Here is a 16,685-nt window from a genome sequence, read left to right as displayed (position 1 = left end):
GTTATTGGACACCAACGCTGTCTGGCCGGCCATGAGTCAGCCGAGGCATATCAGGTGGCCCAACATGTCAATCAAGTCTAATTAGACGGGCACAGCGCTGGCTCACTCTGCTGCTGCTGCTCCTGCTGCTGGTTAGGGCAGAGCGAGTAGTCGGTGTTTATGCGTTTAATAATTTATGCTGCATGCAAATTGTTGCCTCCTTTGCAACGTGCAACTTGCAACGTGCAACATGCAAATAATTATTAAAAGAAAAATACAAGTAAGAAACTGGCCCCGGTGTCGCCTTGTTCTGTGGACTCTTTGCGTGTCCTCTGCCAGTTGAATGACACTCGAGCGAGCCCAGCCCCCAGCCCCCAGCCAGTGCCCAATCCCGCCCCCAAGGCCCCACCAATTGGCTGCAGCTGCAAAATGAAGCGGAAATTCGGACGTAACTAGCCTGACAAGCTGGCTCAAAAGCAACAGCAACAGCAACGGCAGCGACAACACCCACAGCCTAATGGTAACTCTCTGACGTTGCGGGGTGGCAACCCTTTTTTTAGCCAGCGGCCACAAGCGCTAAAAATGGCAAATTGCGAGCTGGCATCGGGCGAAGCTGTTAAATTGAATTAAATCAAAGCAAATTGCCAGCAACAAAAACAATTCTCTAGCTGAGCTTTTGTTTGTGGCCACAGAGCAGCAGCAGCAGAGAGATAGACAGAGAGAGAGAGAGAGAGAGAGAGAGCGAGAGAGAGGGAGAGTGATATCGGATGCCCATTCGCACATTCGTTTACCCTTTTGTTAGCTTTCAATTGAGAATTGTCTATGGGAAATGCTAGAAATGTGTGAAATTTTTGGCTTGTGCATGCACCCACACACCCACACACACACACACATACACACACAAGCAATATATTTGTGTAGAGCTGAGCTATGCATGTTGTTTAATCAAAATTAGCACTTGAGCTAATATTTAAAGCCAACAAGAGAAAATTTTGACCTCGTCAATCGGCAAAGATTTGGAACGTCAAATTAAGCAAATAGAAAACTAAATGAATTTAACTTGTGTAAAATATATATGTAGATGTATATGTACATACAGCTGCGAAAAATAAAATAGCACCACTTGCAAATGCAAACTTTAAGAAGTTCTCCTAGGTGCATTTATCAATGTATTGATCTAATTTTTGCTTGTAGATAAGCAGCAAGCAATTAATGATCGCAACAAACAAGAATTATCACAAAAATATTAATCGTTTTTTTATAATTCAAAAAAATCTCCAAAAAGTCGAAAAAACACCGAAAAAAATAATAGCACCACTTTTTCATTTTGCACTAAAAACTATTTTAAAAAATAAAAGTAAGCAACAAACTCTATCTTATAGTTAATAACAACTAAAAATAAAAATATTCCTTAAGTTTAGTACTTGGTTGTGTTGCCTTTATTGGCAATTACGGCTGCACAACGCCGAGTCATGGAATCAACCAGGTCCTGGCATCGTTTGAGGGGAATCTTAGCCCATGACTCTTGAATGACTTCCCAAAGCATCTTTTCATTAGTTGGATTAGATTCAGAAACTATTTTTTTAACATCCGCCCACAAGTTTTCGATTGGATTTAGGTCCGGCGACTGCGCAGGCCACTCCATAACGTTAACTGAATTATCCTGAAACCATTTCTTCGCTTTCTTACTGGTGTGTTTGGGGTCATTGTCTTGCTGGAAGACCCATTTTAGTGGCATATTGTACTCCGCGTAGGGCAGCATCACATTTTGTAATATATCAACATAAACATGTCGGTCCATTATGGTTTTGATCCAGTGAATTGGGCCTATGCCATAGTACGAAAAGCAACCCCATACCATTACACTTGATCCGCCATGTTTAATTGTTTTTGTTGTATAGCTAGGGTTGAATTCTGCCCTCTGTGGTCGTCTTACGTAGGTCCGTAATCCTTTTCCACCAAACATGACCACCTTACTTTCATCAGTCCAAAGGATGTTTCTCCATTGCTGCTTAGACCAATTTTTGTGTTCCTTTGCGAACGCCATCCGTTTGGATATGTGTTTTATATTCAAATATGGTACTTTTCTTGGACGACGAGCATTCAGACCCTGATATCTTAAATATTTACGTACTGTTTGGTCCGTTGCTGATATGTTTAGTTCCTTTTTTAGTTGAGTAGCCGACTTAAAAGGATCCTTTTTACTCTCGCGAATGAGTCGAGTGACTTGATGTTGGGTCAGAGCTCGATTTCGACCGCGCTTTTCATCACTTTTTTTATGGATTAATGCATTGTGGATCATTTTATTTGAACAACCCATGAGACGACCAACTTTCCTGTAAGAATTTCCATCCGAAATCAACTTTTTGATGAGATTGCGTTGCTCGGTGGTGCAATGCTTTCCGCGACCCATTTTTTTGCAGATAAAAAAAATTTTTTGAAATTAACTAAGGAAAATAGATATGTAAACAACAAATCTTTTCAACATGTGCTTTTAAAGAAATGCAACTCTGCGAAAAATAACGGTATTCACTCAAAAAGGCTGAGTGGTGCTATTATTTTTTTCGGTGTTTTTTCGACTTTTTGGAGATTTTTTTGAATTATAAAAAAACGATTAATATTTTTGTGATAATTCTTGTTTGTTGCGATCATTAATTGCTTGCTGCTTATCTACAAGCAAAAATTAGATCAATACATTGATAAATGCACCTAGGAGAACTTCTTAAACTTTGCGTTTGCAAGTGGTGCTATTTTATTTTTCGCAACTGTATATGTACATATATAAATTGATTGACTAACTTAACTTGAATACTTAATTACTTAACTTAACTTAAATGCTTCAGCTAACTAACTAACTTGACTAACTGAGTTGAGCATAGTTACTTGATTGATTGATTGACAAAGTGATTGACTAAATTGAATGACTAAAGCACTGACTGCACTGTGATAAACAGGTAATAGACATATACTTATCCAATTAGTTAGTCAAGAATTATTTAGTCATTGATTAGCTGAGTAACTCTTCGATTGATTGATGGCTTACCTAATTGAATGAGGACTGATTGAATAATTGAACTGGCTGTTAAATGATTTACAGAATGTTAAATATTATGAAGAAGCGCTTGACTGAGCATAATCATTGATTGATTGACTGACTGGTTGTTGAATTTAAACACTGACTGGCTGATTGGTGATTGATGGACTGGGTGAATGTTTGACTGATTGACTGGAAGGATATCTCAGGTATTGAATCTATCAATCAGCCGTCATTCAAGACATTGTAATAGCCAAGTGATGGACTGCTTAACATACTAATAATTTATTGATTGACGAACTGAAGAACGATTGACAGACTAATAAATACATCAATTAATGATTGATTGACTCATAAAATAATCGGTTTACTTTAATTGACGAATTGATATGATTTATTGACTGACTGACTGTTTTATGAATTGATTGATGGACTGATTGATTTGCTTTGGTGCCTGATTAATGTTATCGGTTAATCGAAAGAACTTCGATAGATTACATTCCAGACTACAAGCACAAGTAATTACTCAACGATATTTCATACTGCTCACTGATTCCCAAGTCTAGGTGCTAAGTGACTGTCAATAGAAACATCTTTGACAACAATCGCATGCACATGCAAAGCTGCCAGAGCCATGAACAACTACTATCTTTGAGAGAGAGCTGAAAGTACCCTTCGAATTACTTCGATAACTGAAAGGCTTTGCAATAAATTTTTAATAAGTGAAGAACTCAATTATGAGACTTTACCAATTGATGGGAATATTATCAAAAAGTTGTGTGGCACAGTTGAAGTCTACTTTGAAAGCAATCTGGTTGTCACCCTCTCTCTTTCTCTCTCTCTTTCTCTCTCTCGCTGTCCCTCTCCCCCCCACTGTCGCTATCAATCTTAGCTTTGAGAGGCCAACAAAAACTTTCATATTTCAAATGCAACATATCGAGTTGTTGTTGTTGTTGCAGATGTTGTTGTTGTTGCCTGTCTTGTCTCTAGCTGCTGTCTGGGGCATACGTAAGCGTTGCTTGTGACTCTCGTAACATTTTTTATAGCTGCGACAACTTCAGAGCTCCATCACTTCTCTGCCCCACGTCTCCGCTTCTCTCTGCTCCTTGCCTGCTGCTCTCCTCCTCTGGCTATTAGCGTAGCGCCGAAATTAGAACGTCAACGTAGAGAGACCAAGAGCTGATGGAAAAACCAGTTTTTCCCTTGACAAAAACAAAAACAACAACCGAAACAGATACTGAAACAGACAAAAAATGCCCTTTAGCCAAACAACAGTTATGGGCAAAAGTGTGCGCACACGCTTACAGTTATGCATATACCCGTTTGCTCACACACACACTCAAACACTCACACACTCACATGCATACGTGCGATAGACAGAGGCGATATAATATCAGAATATGTCAGCATATATAGCATGACGCTTCCGGAGGCACGCCGAGAGGGCTTCACTCAAAAGTAACTGCAACTGCAGCTGCAACTGGAACTGGAACTGCAAATGGAATCGGAATTGGAACTGCAATCAGCATTGCACAAGGCACAAAGCAAATGCCGCAATCTACAAGAGATGATAACTGTAACAGCATCTGAAAAGCTGTGCAAAAATCTGACCGAACTTGAGATACTCTCAACGCGAATAGAGAGAGACTTGAGTATATATAGTGTAGTATAGAGCTATAAGGTGGAATGAAACAGTGCTCTATTGATAAATCGCAGATAAATCTAGATGCTGTGAGTTATAGAGCTCCTATCCTTATCTAGGAATACAGATCTTACAACTAAGTTTCTAATTTATTCCAATCTAAACAAAGCAAATGGGGCATATCTTCATATTAGGATTGCAGATGTTATCCAACTGTTAACTTTTAACAGTTAACATTCGGGAAAAAGTCGAGGTACGCTCAGTTAGAGCATCAGCTGAGCACAGGCCCAGAGGGCACATGTTGCTCTGACGACAGATTGGGAACGGATTGCAGTGATAGGAGTGTAACAGAAGTCCACGATTTGGGCAGCCTTGACCAGGACACGGGACACTGGACACACAAACGTTGACATGGGTTACAGCTGGAGCTGAAATACCTTTGGCTGCCTCAACTCTGCCTGTTGCAGTTGCAGTGCCGCCCCAAACGGAAACGTCATCGAGCTTTGGCCTCTGCTGCTGCTGTTGCTGCTGCTGCTGGGTTAACACCGTCGCACAGGAAGCAAAGCCGACAAAGGCCAAACTACAAAGCTAACAACTGAACTCTCGAAACTAAAAGCTGGCTAAAGGCAAATGGCCAGAGCCATAGACGTTGCCGGCTAGCCATAGCCAGCTCTATGGCCAGCTAGAGACTGGTTATGCTTGTGCCCGATGAATAAATAAAATGCCGAGGCAAATTATTGAAAGGCGTCGCCAGAGAGAGGAAGTCGAGGAAGTGCGCACAAATGGCAGGTAATATTATGTACCCAAACGCATATTGAGCATGGGTGTGTAGAGGTGGGGCTGGAGTGGGGTGACTTGCGGATGGCAGGCAGCGGACGGTTGGGGGAGCCACTGGCGCAACTCCCAACTGATGTCCGGGCCTTTGGCGCGGCTGACATTTCATATGCAAATCACGTGACGTGACGCACTAAAAAGCAAACAGAAAAGCAGAAAAAAAAACAAGAAAAAAGTAAATACAAAATTTAAAAAAAAAAAAAAACAGAATCGGCCGCAGCGGAATTACAATTGCGCAATTTCTAGATGAGAATAAAGATCATATAAATAGTATATATCATATATGCATACACATACATTATGTACATACATGTACATGTAATGCATACGTATGTGTGCATGCATCAATGTCCATGTGCATGAACTCTACTGGCAAGCTAGACTCAGGCGTCTCCACCTAGCTGATGGAAGGTGCTTAAGAGCTGATCTAATATCTATTCTATGTATACATACATATATACATATATGCACATCTAAATCGATAGTACTAAGTGAAACAGTTAAGACATGTATTTGAAACAAGTGTAAGCTATTTGTAGCTAAAATCAATAAATTCACCACCTACGACCTGCACATGCATGCATGCATATATTATTATTGATCTGTATTAACAGAAGAGATGATTTCTCTCTCATCAATCCTCTCTCGCTCACTCAATTTTAGTCAGTTATTCATCTCTCTCTATCTCTTTCCCAATATCTCTCTATTTATCTCTCTCTCTCGTTCTCTCTCGCTCTATGTCTTTCCCTATCTGTCTTTCCCTCGCTCTCTCTCTCTCTATATATATATATATATCTCTATCACCCTCTTTATCATTATTTTTCATGTTTTTCATACTTTCTCTCTCTCTCTCTCAATTAAATTATTTCATTTCTAAATTAAACTCCCTCTTCTTTATATACCTCTGTCTCTCTCCTTCTATATTTTTCTCTCGCTATTTCTCGGTCTCTCTGTATCTCTCTGCTTCTATCTTCTATTTTATTTTGCCACTCTCTCTTTCACTTTCTCTCACTCTCTCTCATTCTTCTTCTCACTCTGTATTTCTGTTTTCTTCCCTTCTATTCCTCTTGTTGTCCTGCCCTACGGCTCGTAAATATTTCAACATCTTGATCTGGCAACTCTCTCTTAGCTTGTTGAATGATCGAAAGTACTATACATATAGCCAGCAATATAAAAATATCTATATATGTATGTATGCACATATGTATACATATGTACATAATAATTGCAAACTAAATATTTAATCAGCAGCACAAGCTTACTTCGAGGCTGCTGAGAGACCCAAGGGGAAGTATTCGCATATTCTATATAACACATGTATACATACATATATACATGTAGTACTTTTTTCCATATACATTGTACAAGTTTCCAATAAAATAAACACATGCTACAATCACATCAAAACAGATCGTTTAACCAACTAACATAGATTCGTCTGAATATGCCAATATAGATTTAAATAACAGCATCATCATCATCATTAGTATTATCATTAACAGCATCATGATCGAGTCAATTATGTAGCTGGAGCTGAGGGTCGCCGTATAAACAAATGCTCGAGATTTGGGGATCCAAACAATGCCTTAGCACGCCTTGGCGTGTGATTTCTGCTTGGGCCATTAACGGAACAGTCAGATATACAGCTATATGGATATATATATACATATCATTTATAGAGGGAGACTGACGCCTACGCCAAGCTTTCGAGCAACATGCATGGGGAGGGGCACACAAGAGATTAACCATAAAAGCAAGACCAAAGAAACCAAAAATCTGTGTGAATCATACAGAGAGGGTTGGGGAGAGGGAGGGAGTGAAGAAGCAGAATCGCAGAGGGGGGCGCAAGGAACGCGTCGATTCCAAAAATGAGACACTTGGAACGCCCACAGAAGACTTCCAATTGCGGCATGCATCGAAAATGAAATCGAAACGTTTTTGAACTTGAACTTTTTTTTCCCGTTTCACATTCGAAGTCGAATCGAGTCGAGGGGCGCCGCTGTAGGGTATTGGAAAAACCAAGCCAACTGGTCCAGTTAGCCAGTTAGTCGAACTACTCGCTGCGTGGGCCAAGGCTACGGTTTTGGTTGTTGTTTTTTTTTTTCTTCTGTTTCTCAACTGTTTTCGATATTTTGGTTTTCGAATTCTTTCGTGTGTGGTCGCTCCACTTAGTAGGTCTTCAAACCAGCAGCAGTTAGGATGGCTGTTTCGTTCTCTTCTTCTTCTGCTAGCATTTTTTCTTCATTTTTGAAAAATTTGAAATATGTTAACGATGCTGCGGCATTTTTTCTTGTTGTTTTCTGGTTTTTCTTACACACTTGCTAAGGGCATGCGAGTTTTGTTTAGATGGAAAGATTTCTTAGGACTCTACATACACTATATCACTATATCACATACTATCATATACCTGCTAAAAATTGATCTAGCTTTAGCTAGACTCGGCAAAAAGTCAGGCCTATTTCGAAAAGTTCAATCCAAGTTTGATTGAATTTCGCTTATTTATTTATTGATGATATAAGCCATCGACAGCTTGAGAGCATTGAAAGTGCAGTTGGCTTTTGTTTGGCGTTTTCTTTCAGCTTTGCTTGTATATCTTAGGTCGAATGCCTCAAATGTAACGAAATCAAAACGAAATTAGAGCAGCCCAGGCAGTGGCAGAGGCAGTGCTAGAGGCAGAGGCAGAGGCAGAGGCAGCACCAACGAGGCAAAGGCAAATAAACATTCCAAAGTTCCAAAGTCGACGACGCTTGTTGCACAAATAAACAACAGTCGGGCCAAATGAGATAAACAGGCAGCAGCAGCAGCGGCAGCAACAAAAAAAGGGGCAACACGAGGGGCACCAAAGGGAGGAGGCAAACAGCATCTCAGTTGCAAGGCATTCGATCTGCGACTCGGTCTGAGTCGCAGTGGAACTTGGAATCTGAGGCAGGGCAAAAACACAGGCCAGGCAAACAGGGCAGATAGCATATATCTAAGTAGCCAGCTCTCAATGTGTGCGTGCGTGTGTGTGTGTGTGAGTGTGTATCTGCGACACATACAAATGTGATTGAATGACAGAAGTTTTATGACGAGCCGTAAAAGCGACAGCAAATACAAAAGTATCTGTAAGTAGGCACATTGCCATGTCATGTATCTTTTGCAGATGCATCTGGCAAATGTGAGGGCAGCTGCCTGCCAGTTGTTGTTGTAGTTGTTGCGGTTGCATTTGACAGGCAGACAGCCGGAAAAACTATATGCCAGGCCACATTGTAACAGAAAGCGAGATGGAGATGCTGAGTGAGAGAGAGACAGACGGAACCAGAACAAGCGCATCTTTCGGATTGCATTTTCAATTGCAATAACCCAAAATGAAAGTCAGCCAGCAGTAAAGAGGGAGCGGGAGAGAGACGGAGAGAGAGAGAGAGAGAGAGAGAGAGGGAGTGAGGGAAGAACCTCATTCCGAGTGCCTGATAATTTGCCTTCAGATAGTCTCGAATAGGGCCTGCTAAATATAGTCGGCCTGCAGTTCGTAAACTCTGACTTCTGGCAACAGCTGGCGTCGGCGGCGTGTGGAAATGTGGAAATATATGGAAATTTAGGGAAATGTGCCCGCTGCAATTGGCTGCGAGGGTTGCTTTAGCCGCTTGTTAATGCTGCACTAGTCACACGAGCTAAGCGGCTGCTGAGCAAACACAAGATTAAACCACAAATGGGCAAAGGTGGCACGAGAGAGAGAGAGTTGCACTGAAAGATACCCTGTAATTTAGAGTGGCAAATATACTAGACGAATGGCTAGTGTTTTATCAATTAATGTCGTCGATAGGTCTTAGAATTATGAATTCTTTTTAGGATATATCAATAAAAATACATCGATATATATTGCTGAGAGAGCTTTAGTTGCTTTAGATATTGAGTTATCGATAGTCATTTACTTTTTGTGAGTTCGAGTAATTTTGTCATCAAGTAATAGAGTCATAAAATTGCTCGTAAAAGTTATCGATAATCATCAATGAATTAATAATGCTAATAATGTATCGATAGTCATTTACATTTCGTGAGCTCGAGTTAATTTTGTCATCAAGTAATAGAGCCATAAAATTGCCTGTAAAAGTAATCGATAATAATCGATAATGCTAATAATGTATCGATAATAATCGATGCATGCTTAGTCAAGCACGACATTTGACATATAATATTTATGCCTTTACTGCGGTCCATTTCAATCTCACCTGCAATTCGTTGATACCCCTTCGGCTCGCTTTCTAATGGGTAGAATGGTATTGATAATGCTGGACGTGCATCTATCTATAATATGGTACATGATATGCGGGCTACGAATGCGTAACGAGTTTTTAACAGGCGACTGGGACTGTGACTGAGACTGGAAACACGCTGCCGGCACCGTCTGCAGCTCGACGTTGCAGCTTGTCTTGGAGCTGACAGTGCGTCATCACCTTGGGACTAGACAAGCAGATGACACAGAACGAGGAGTAGGAGGAGGAGCAGAGAAAATGAGAGGCAGCGAGTGAGAGACTCTTCATCAACACTAGAGAGCAGCGCATAACAATCCATTGAGGTGCTGCCGGAAAGGGGGGGAAACAGGTTATACATATCTCAACTGGAAGAGGGGGGAGGAGGATGAGCCCAGTGGGAGGCAGGGGCAGGCACAGCACTCGTCGTCGCTGCCGTTGTCGTCATCGTCATCGTCGTTGTCGTTGTCGTTGTCATTGTTGTCAAGAGTAATTGTGTAGCTATTTGAAGGTTAAATTGATCATCATCAACAGCAACAGCAACAGCAGCCGTCGACGCCAGCAGAAATGCAATGTGCGACCCTAGCCGACAGTGTGAGATAGAGCTGAGCTCACAAAAGGGTTAGGGCCATGCGGGAGAGGCAGGAAGAGCATATGACATAAGCTGATTAAACACAATTCTCAATTAAGAGACTAGACAAAGTGCATGTAAACAATGTGGGCATAGCAAACGCTTTCGCTTACGCTTAGATTCCAACTAATGCCAGAGAGAGAGATTGTCGTTCCGCTGTCAATTTGCGTTTCAATATTAATCCCAAATAGGCGAAAATTTTAGCTCCAGCCATAAATCAATACAGAAGTTTTTATAAGAATTCCTCAGAACTTTCAAAAGTATATTTATACAAGGGCGATAGTCGAGTTATTCCTGATAAGGTGGGAATGAAATACAGTTTTTATGCAGAACAAAGTTTGTATATTTAGGGGTTGCTCAAGAGGCCAACATCAAAAGGTTGGATTCTACAACTTGCGACAGAATTCTCAAGAAGAGCTGAAATCGACTTATAACCAAACAGTTCTATGCCAGCAATTCCTATGGACAAACTAATCCGAAACGGGAAATTGTAGCATAATTCGATTTCAATTGATCTAGAGGCCTAGCATCTTCAATCTGTTTGGAGTCTTAAGGCAGCGACTGATGTGAATCCAAATTTATTGATGCAGTTGAATAGAAAGAAACAGCTATATGGATGCACTTTGCCGGGCTGAATAAGCCTCTCAAGTAGCATCAATAGAAGAGGCAGCTTTACCTACTTCCATTTTTCAATTTTTCCCTCACTCTCCCTCTCTCTTCACTCTCTCTCCCATTTCTCTCTTAAATAACAGAGCATACTTCCAAAATACATAACAGTCGCAGCTTCCACTTTCATCTCGGGCTGCCAGCCAGCCAATGTGTGTGGTAATAAATCCTTATGCAATTTTCATAAATTTGGTGGCTGGGAGAGCTACCTTGCCCCAGCTTCGGCCCAAACTGCCTAGCGAAGTTGGTCGCGTTCTACATTCAATAGAGCCAAGAGCCAGTCAGTGAGTCGAGCCGAGTTGAGTCGAGTCGGTCGCTGGGTCTGTCAGTCGATAAGCAGATTAGCTTACTGGGCTCATTTGCCAGCGAACCGCAAACAGAATTGGCTTAAGTGCTGGCTCATTGTCAGCCCCATTATGGGCCTGGGTAATCCCATGTGACGTATGTATTTAGTGCTCGACTCGTCGATAGCCGGCAAAAACAACAATGTGGCAAATGACAAACCACCTGCCCTCCAATTCGGAGCAGCCCATCCGATCCGATTCGATGCCAGCCGATGCGACCCCACTGCTGTCCTCGTTTTCCTCCGACTGTGCCTGCTCCACCAATTTTTTTTTTTTTTTATATTTTACTTTTTTGCTGACGCGCGTAAAAACTACGCCCAATGCAGCAGCAGCAGCAGCAGCGGCAGCAGCGACAGCTGACCTACATCCGCATCCAAGAAAAAAATTAAAGCCAAAGCCGAGCCGAAGCGAGCCAAAACGAGCGTCGAATCTGACCTGAATTTGACAATGAAGGCACAGCTTTGTTGCTCTGGAAGCCATCTACTTATCCAAACAGCAAAGCCGGCAACATTTTTAATCCAGCTAATTTTCAATTAACTCTCGCAAGGAAAAGCCATGAAAAGCTGAGCACAACTGCATTTGGCATTTGTGTGATTTGCATGTTGTTCAGGACTGGCGACTGGGTCGCAGGCAGCTGACCTACGCCACATCCCAAAGGACAACGGACAAGGGACAATGGACAAAGGACGACAGGACGACAGGACCCAAGGAGCGTACGTGCAACGCCTTTTTGTTGCCTTTGGGCGTCGCTCAGCGCTCGACGCTCAACGCTCCTCGAGCTCTTGGCCGGGTAATTGATGTTGACGTCGCCTCGTTGCCCGGCTCGGCCTTGTGCGTAATTGACGCTGACGCTGACGCTGATGTCGACGTCGACATCGACGTCAACGTCAACGTTGCTCCAGGCAGAACTGCAAAGTTTTTCTTCTATATATTTAATGCACACTCTGTTTTCATCTTAATAGTCCATGGAGCACATTGGCTGTCGCTGTGTAGCCTCTTAACCTCTCTTCTTAGAGCAGGTCTTTCTTCCCGGCTTAAAGCTAGACAAATCTTTATTCATTGTGTATATAGGTTTTCTTCAGCAACTTATCATCCTAGACTAAGCGAGCTCCGCTCTTGAAGGCATTGCTACAAATTCTCCTCAGTTCTATCGGTCCTACAATTGTAGAGGCAGATCTCCTCGTTATTCCGTTTTACGGCTACAGAATGGGAGTTACAAAAAAAGATTTTGCTATATTTTTCTGTAAATCCTGGAACTTTTAGAAAAAGTTCAAATGAAATCCTTTATTTTCTTTAGAGCTCCAAAGGCTCAGCTTACATATATATTTAGTCACCTAATCTCTACTCTCTGCAGGAGATCTTAAGATTTGCAGGAAGCCGTAAGATTTTATACTACGCTTTTGTCTACAAATCTTTATACTATATATGTATGCATAAATAAATCTATTAAGATCACTGATTGAAAAAATCTGTATATTCAAATAATATCAATAATGATGCAGGATTTTAGGCAGGCATTATATTCTCATTTATCCGTGTACTTTTCGCATTTTGAGATCTAACAAATTCCGTATACTGGCGACTTTTCCCATTAACATATATATTAAATAATTTTCAAACTTGACTTCATTTTTCTTATCATTGTCAATTTGAAAATCGTGAACATTAAACTCTTCTGAAAGCCAGTCCATTGGCAGACAAATCATTTTTCTAATGGAATTTCATATTTGATATGTTTGGCTCCCAGCGACGCCCATTTCCGCAATGAGAATCAAAGAGCTGTCATTCCCAATTACAATCGGTGCTGGGCATCCTGAGTGTGTGGTTATATCGAATGGACTCTATTGTTTTTGTTTTTGTTTTCATTTGTTGTTGTTGTTGTTGTTGTTGTTTTTGTTGCCATCGGTTATCATACGGACCACTGGCTCAAGATGCTGCCAGATAACCCGCGAGCGAACGAGCCACGCAAATGGTGGGCGGCCAAGGAAGAATGAGACAGGAGAGGAAGGCAGGAGAGGCAGGCAGTAGATGGCAGGAGGAGAAGGTGCGCGGGGGCCACAGGCATTTCGTCAGTGAAACAATGGCAGCTGCTATGTGTTCCCTGCTGCGAATTGAGGTGAGTGGCGGCTGTAGGGTTCGGTTTTTCTTCTTGCTTGCTTTCTTTCTTTCTTTGTATTTTTATTATTGTTGTTGGTTTTTGGGTTCGGCCATGCCCATTGATACATGGCGGCGGCCGTAGACAACGGACAATCAAAAGAAACCAAACAAAGGGAATGAAAGAAAGGAAGAGCAAGAGAAAATGGGAAGCCGGAAGTGTGTGTGTGCTTGTGTGAGTACGTAGTAGTAGCTGTAACCCCCCGCTAGCCCCACTCAACAAGCGAGGGCGGAGGTAGACAAGAATCCGGGCACATGCAGCGCACATGGCAGGCAGCCGCAGCAGCAGCCACAGCAGCAGCAGCAGCCAAGGCGGAACGTTATGGGAAATGAAACAAAAAGGGCTCGACAGACGCACACGCAGGCAGACTACAAAAGGCGTAAACAAAATGGGAAATATTGAAATTTATCAAAGCGGCTTTAGCTTTGTTGTTGTTGTTGTTGCCAGATATTTTGTGCAATTGCAGCAAAGTTAGTTAGACAAACAGAGAGAGAGAGAGAGCAACGAGTGAAAAAGAGAGAGCAAGAGAGAGAGAGAGAGTGTTACATAGGCAGCCAGAGCAGAAGAGAGCGCGTGCTGCTTACAGGTAAATGAGAACGCTTGCTTAAAACAAAAAAAAGTGATATATTCATATATACATATATTACAATATACCTATATACACACACACACACATAGAATTTGAGGCAAGGATACAGATAGTGCTATTGATATATGTATTGGGAACTAAACAAATCAAAATGCAATCAATGTAAATGGGACGCACTTCAAGTGCATAATAGCGGGGTCTCAAGTGGAGGGGCGCCACTCGAGGCGCCACTTGGCGTCCACTCCAAATGGCACAGCAAATAGAATAACAACAACAACAACAACAACAACCAAAGTATGGCGCTACTTTGACACGCTCGTTATGGCTGGTTGGGTGTGGGAAGCAGGTCGAGTGGGCAGGGGAGCGGGGGATCCTTGGGGCTCTGGTACTCACCTCTAGGTAAACATCGCTATCCGGATTGAAGGTGTCATTAACCCGACGAAATGTGTAATTCACATGCGGTATTGAATGCAGGATTTTAACGAGTATGCTCGGCTGTTCCATTTTTATGGCTCCTTTTGCTCCGTTTGCTGTTCCTGTTATTGTTGTTGTTGCTGCTCACACAACGCTGGCGCTTGCACGCTCGCTCGCTCTCTTTCGCTCCCTTTCTCTGCCTCTCTGTTTCAGTCACTCGTATTTCGGCTAGTCGCCGTCGTCGTCTTCGCAGCGCTGCTTCTTCTTCTGCTTGCTTGCTTCTCTTTTTTTTTTTTTTTTTTCTTTTTTTGGTATGTGCTCCTTTATATTGTTATGCTGCGTGGCTGTATGTGTGAGCGTGTGTGTGTGTGCGTGTGCTGTGGGGTGGCAACGGGCGGCGTAGTAGATGTGGCAAAGCTGCTCCTGCTGCTGATGCTGCTCCTGCTGCTGCTTTTGACGTCACAACGCCGCGTCTCGTTTCAACGCAAAATTGACTTGAGAGTTTAGCGCATTACACTCACAGCTGCTAGGGGGAGGGGGTAAAAGAAGTTGAGTGGGCTGTGGGGAGGACTATATTCGTATGCTTTACGCACACGCACGCACAAATACACACACACGAGGCACGTTAGTGTTCGCAGAGGGCGAGCGTGCGAGCGAGACAGAGGAAGAGAGCGGCTGCTGCGGCGGGGGTGTTAATGCGTGCGCTTCACACGCTGTGCCAAATTCCAAATTCCCAATCGCTTGCTCTTTCTCACTCTCTCTTCCTCTCTCTGGGCCGCTCGCCCGGTCTATCTGCCTCTGTCGCTCCCGTTCGCCTCTGCCTAGACACAAAAACGTTCTCTCATACACTCGCGCGCTCTTTGTTCTCTATTTCGTCTGTTTCCATGTCCTGTGCCACAGCGTGCGTGCCTCGCTCTGTGTGTGTATGTGTGTGTGAGTGCACATGTGTGTGTGTGTGTGCACGTGCGTGTGTATGTGTGCGCGTTGCCTGCGCTAAATTTTCACTTTCACTTTTCACACACCCAAAAAAAGAAAAAAAAAACAAAAAGAAATAGAAACATACAAAAAAAAGGGCATAAATTCTGCACACAAACTGTCGCCATATAACGGCATATATGCAGCCTTGCTAACGGCACTTTGCTAAATTGCCAAGCACAACAATTTTTGTTTTGATTTCAATTGCCGCATTCGCCGCTTGCTATCTCACTCGCACTCCAACGCCAAAAAAAAAAACAGGACAAACTTTGCAGGAAAAACAATTTTGCTCACAATTCGATAAAAAAAAACACAAAAAAGCAAACGCTGCTTATCAGCGGCAATTTATTTAGATTTATTGTTTATAAAAAAAATATATGCACAATTAATTTGATTGTCGTAGCCATTATTATTATTGCTATAATAATGATTATTATTGTTGTTGTTGTCGTTGCACCACACGCGTTGTAAACTAATTAAGTTTTGTGTATTTTCAGTTTTTTTTTTTTTTATTTTATTTTAGTTTTTTTTTGTGTTCTTTTTTAGTTTTGCCGACGCACGTTAAACACGGCCACGGGGCGTTGTTTCATTTACCGTTTCGTTTCGTTTCGCGAGTAGCGTTGTTGCCGCGCCAGCGGTCCAAATGCGAATGAATCGAAAAACCTGCGCAACGTTTTTGGCTGCCTGCAAAGGCAGCCGCAAGCAGCATGAAGCAAGAAGCAAGAAGCGAGAAAATGAACGAACGAAACAGGCGCCGCACCGTGCAGCGCACACCGAAGCCCGAATGCCCTGCGGCAGGCATCAAATGCCATCAAATACAGCCAATTCTTATTAGACGAGAATTGATACAGCTACAGAAACAGATACAAAAATAGCCCAAGCTGAGACGACTAGCTTCATTATTACAATAATTAAGTTAACGGGTCACAGTTAACAGTAAACAGTAACTGTAACTGTCTTGTTAGCGAAGGGCATTCGCAGTGCCACCCAGTGGGGCGGGTGGGCTGAGCTGAGCTGGGTTGTGTAGAAGAGGCGGCTGCTGCTGGAACTCAAATTGTAGCTGAGGAACGTAAACAAGTCGGCGCATGATTCATATCGATAACGATAACTGTCAAAAACTAAATAGGTTTGTATATATTTAAATGCAACTGCATGCGAAAAGATGGCTTTCGGCTGCTGAGTTTTCAAATTTT

At 42.3% G+C, this 16,685-nt stretch overlaps 1 protein-coding gene across 1 annotated transcript in view; it reads right to left on the bottom strand.

Moving 5' to 3' along the window:
• The window catches only part of LOC108619210 (uncharacterized), a 39,666-nt gene that overhangs the window by 21,915 nt on the left and 1,066 nt on the right, over window positions 1-16,685 (bottom strand). The window contains 1 exon segment of the mRNA XM_089474723.1: window positions 14,497-15,040. Within this exon segment, the coding sequence (XP_089330849.1) occupies window positions 14,497-14,607 (111 nt within the window). The 5' untranslated portion in view covers window positions 14,608-15,040.

This window comes from Drosophila arizonae, chromosome X (assembly GCF_054131065.1).
Source record: "Drosophila arizonae isolate 15081-1271.41 chromosome X, UAZ_ARI_1.0, whole genome shotgun sequence".
Classification (NCBI taxonomy): domain Eukaryota; kingdom Metazoa; phylum Arthropoda; class Insecta; order Diptera; family Drosophilidae; genus Drosophila; species Drosophila arizonae.
Note: the sequence above shows the minus strand (reverse complement) of the source record. Positions and strands in the feature narration are given on the sequence as shown.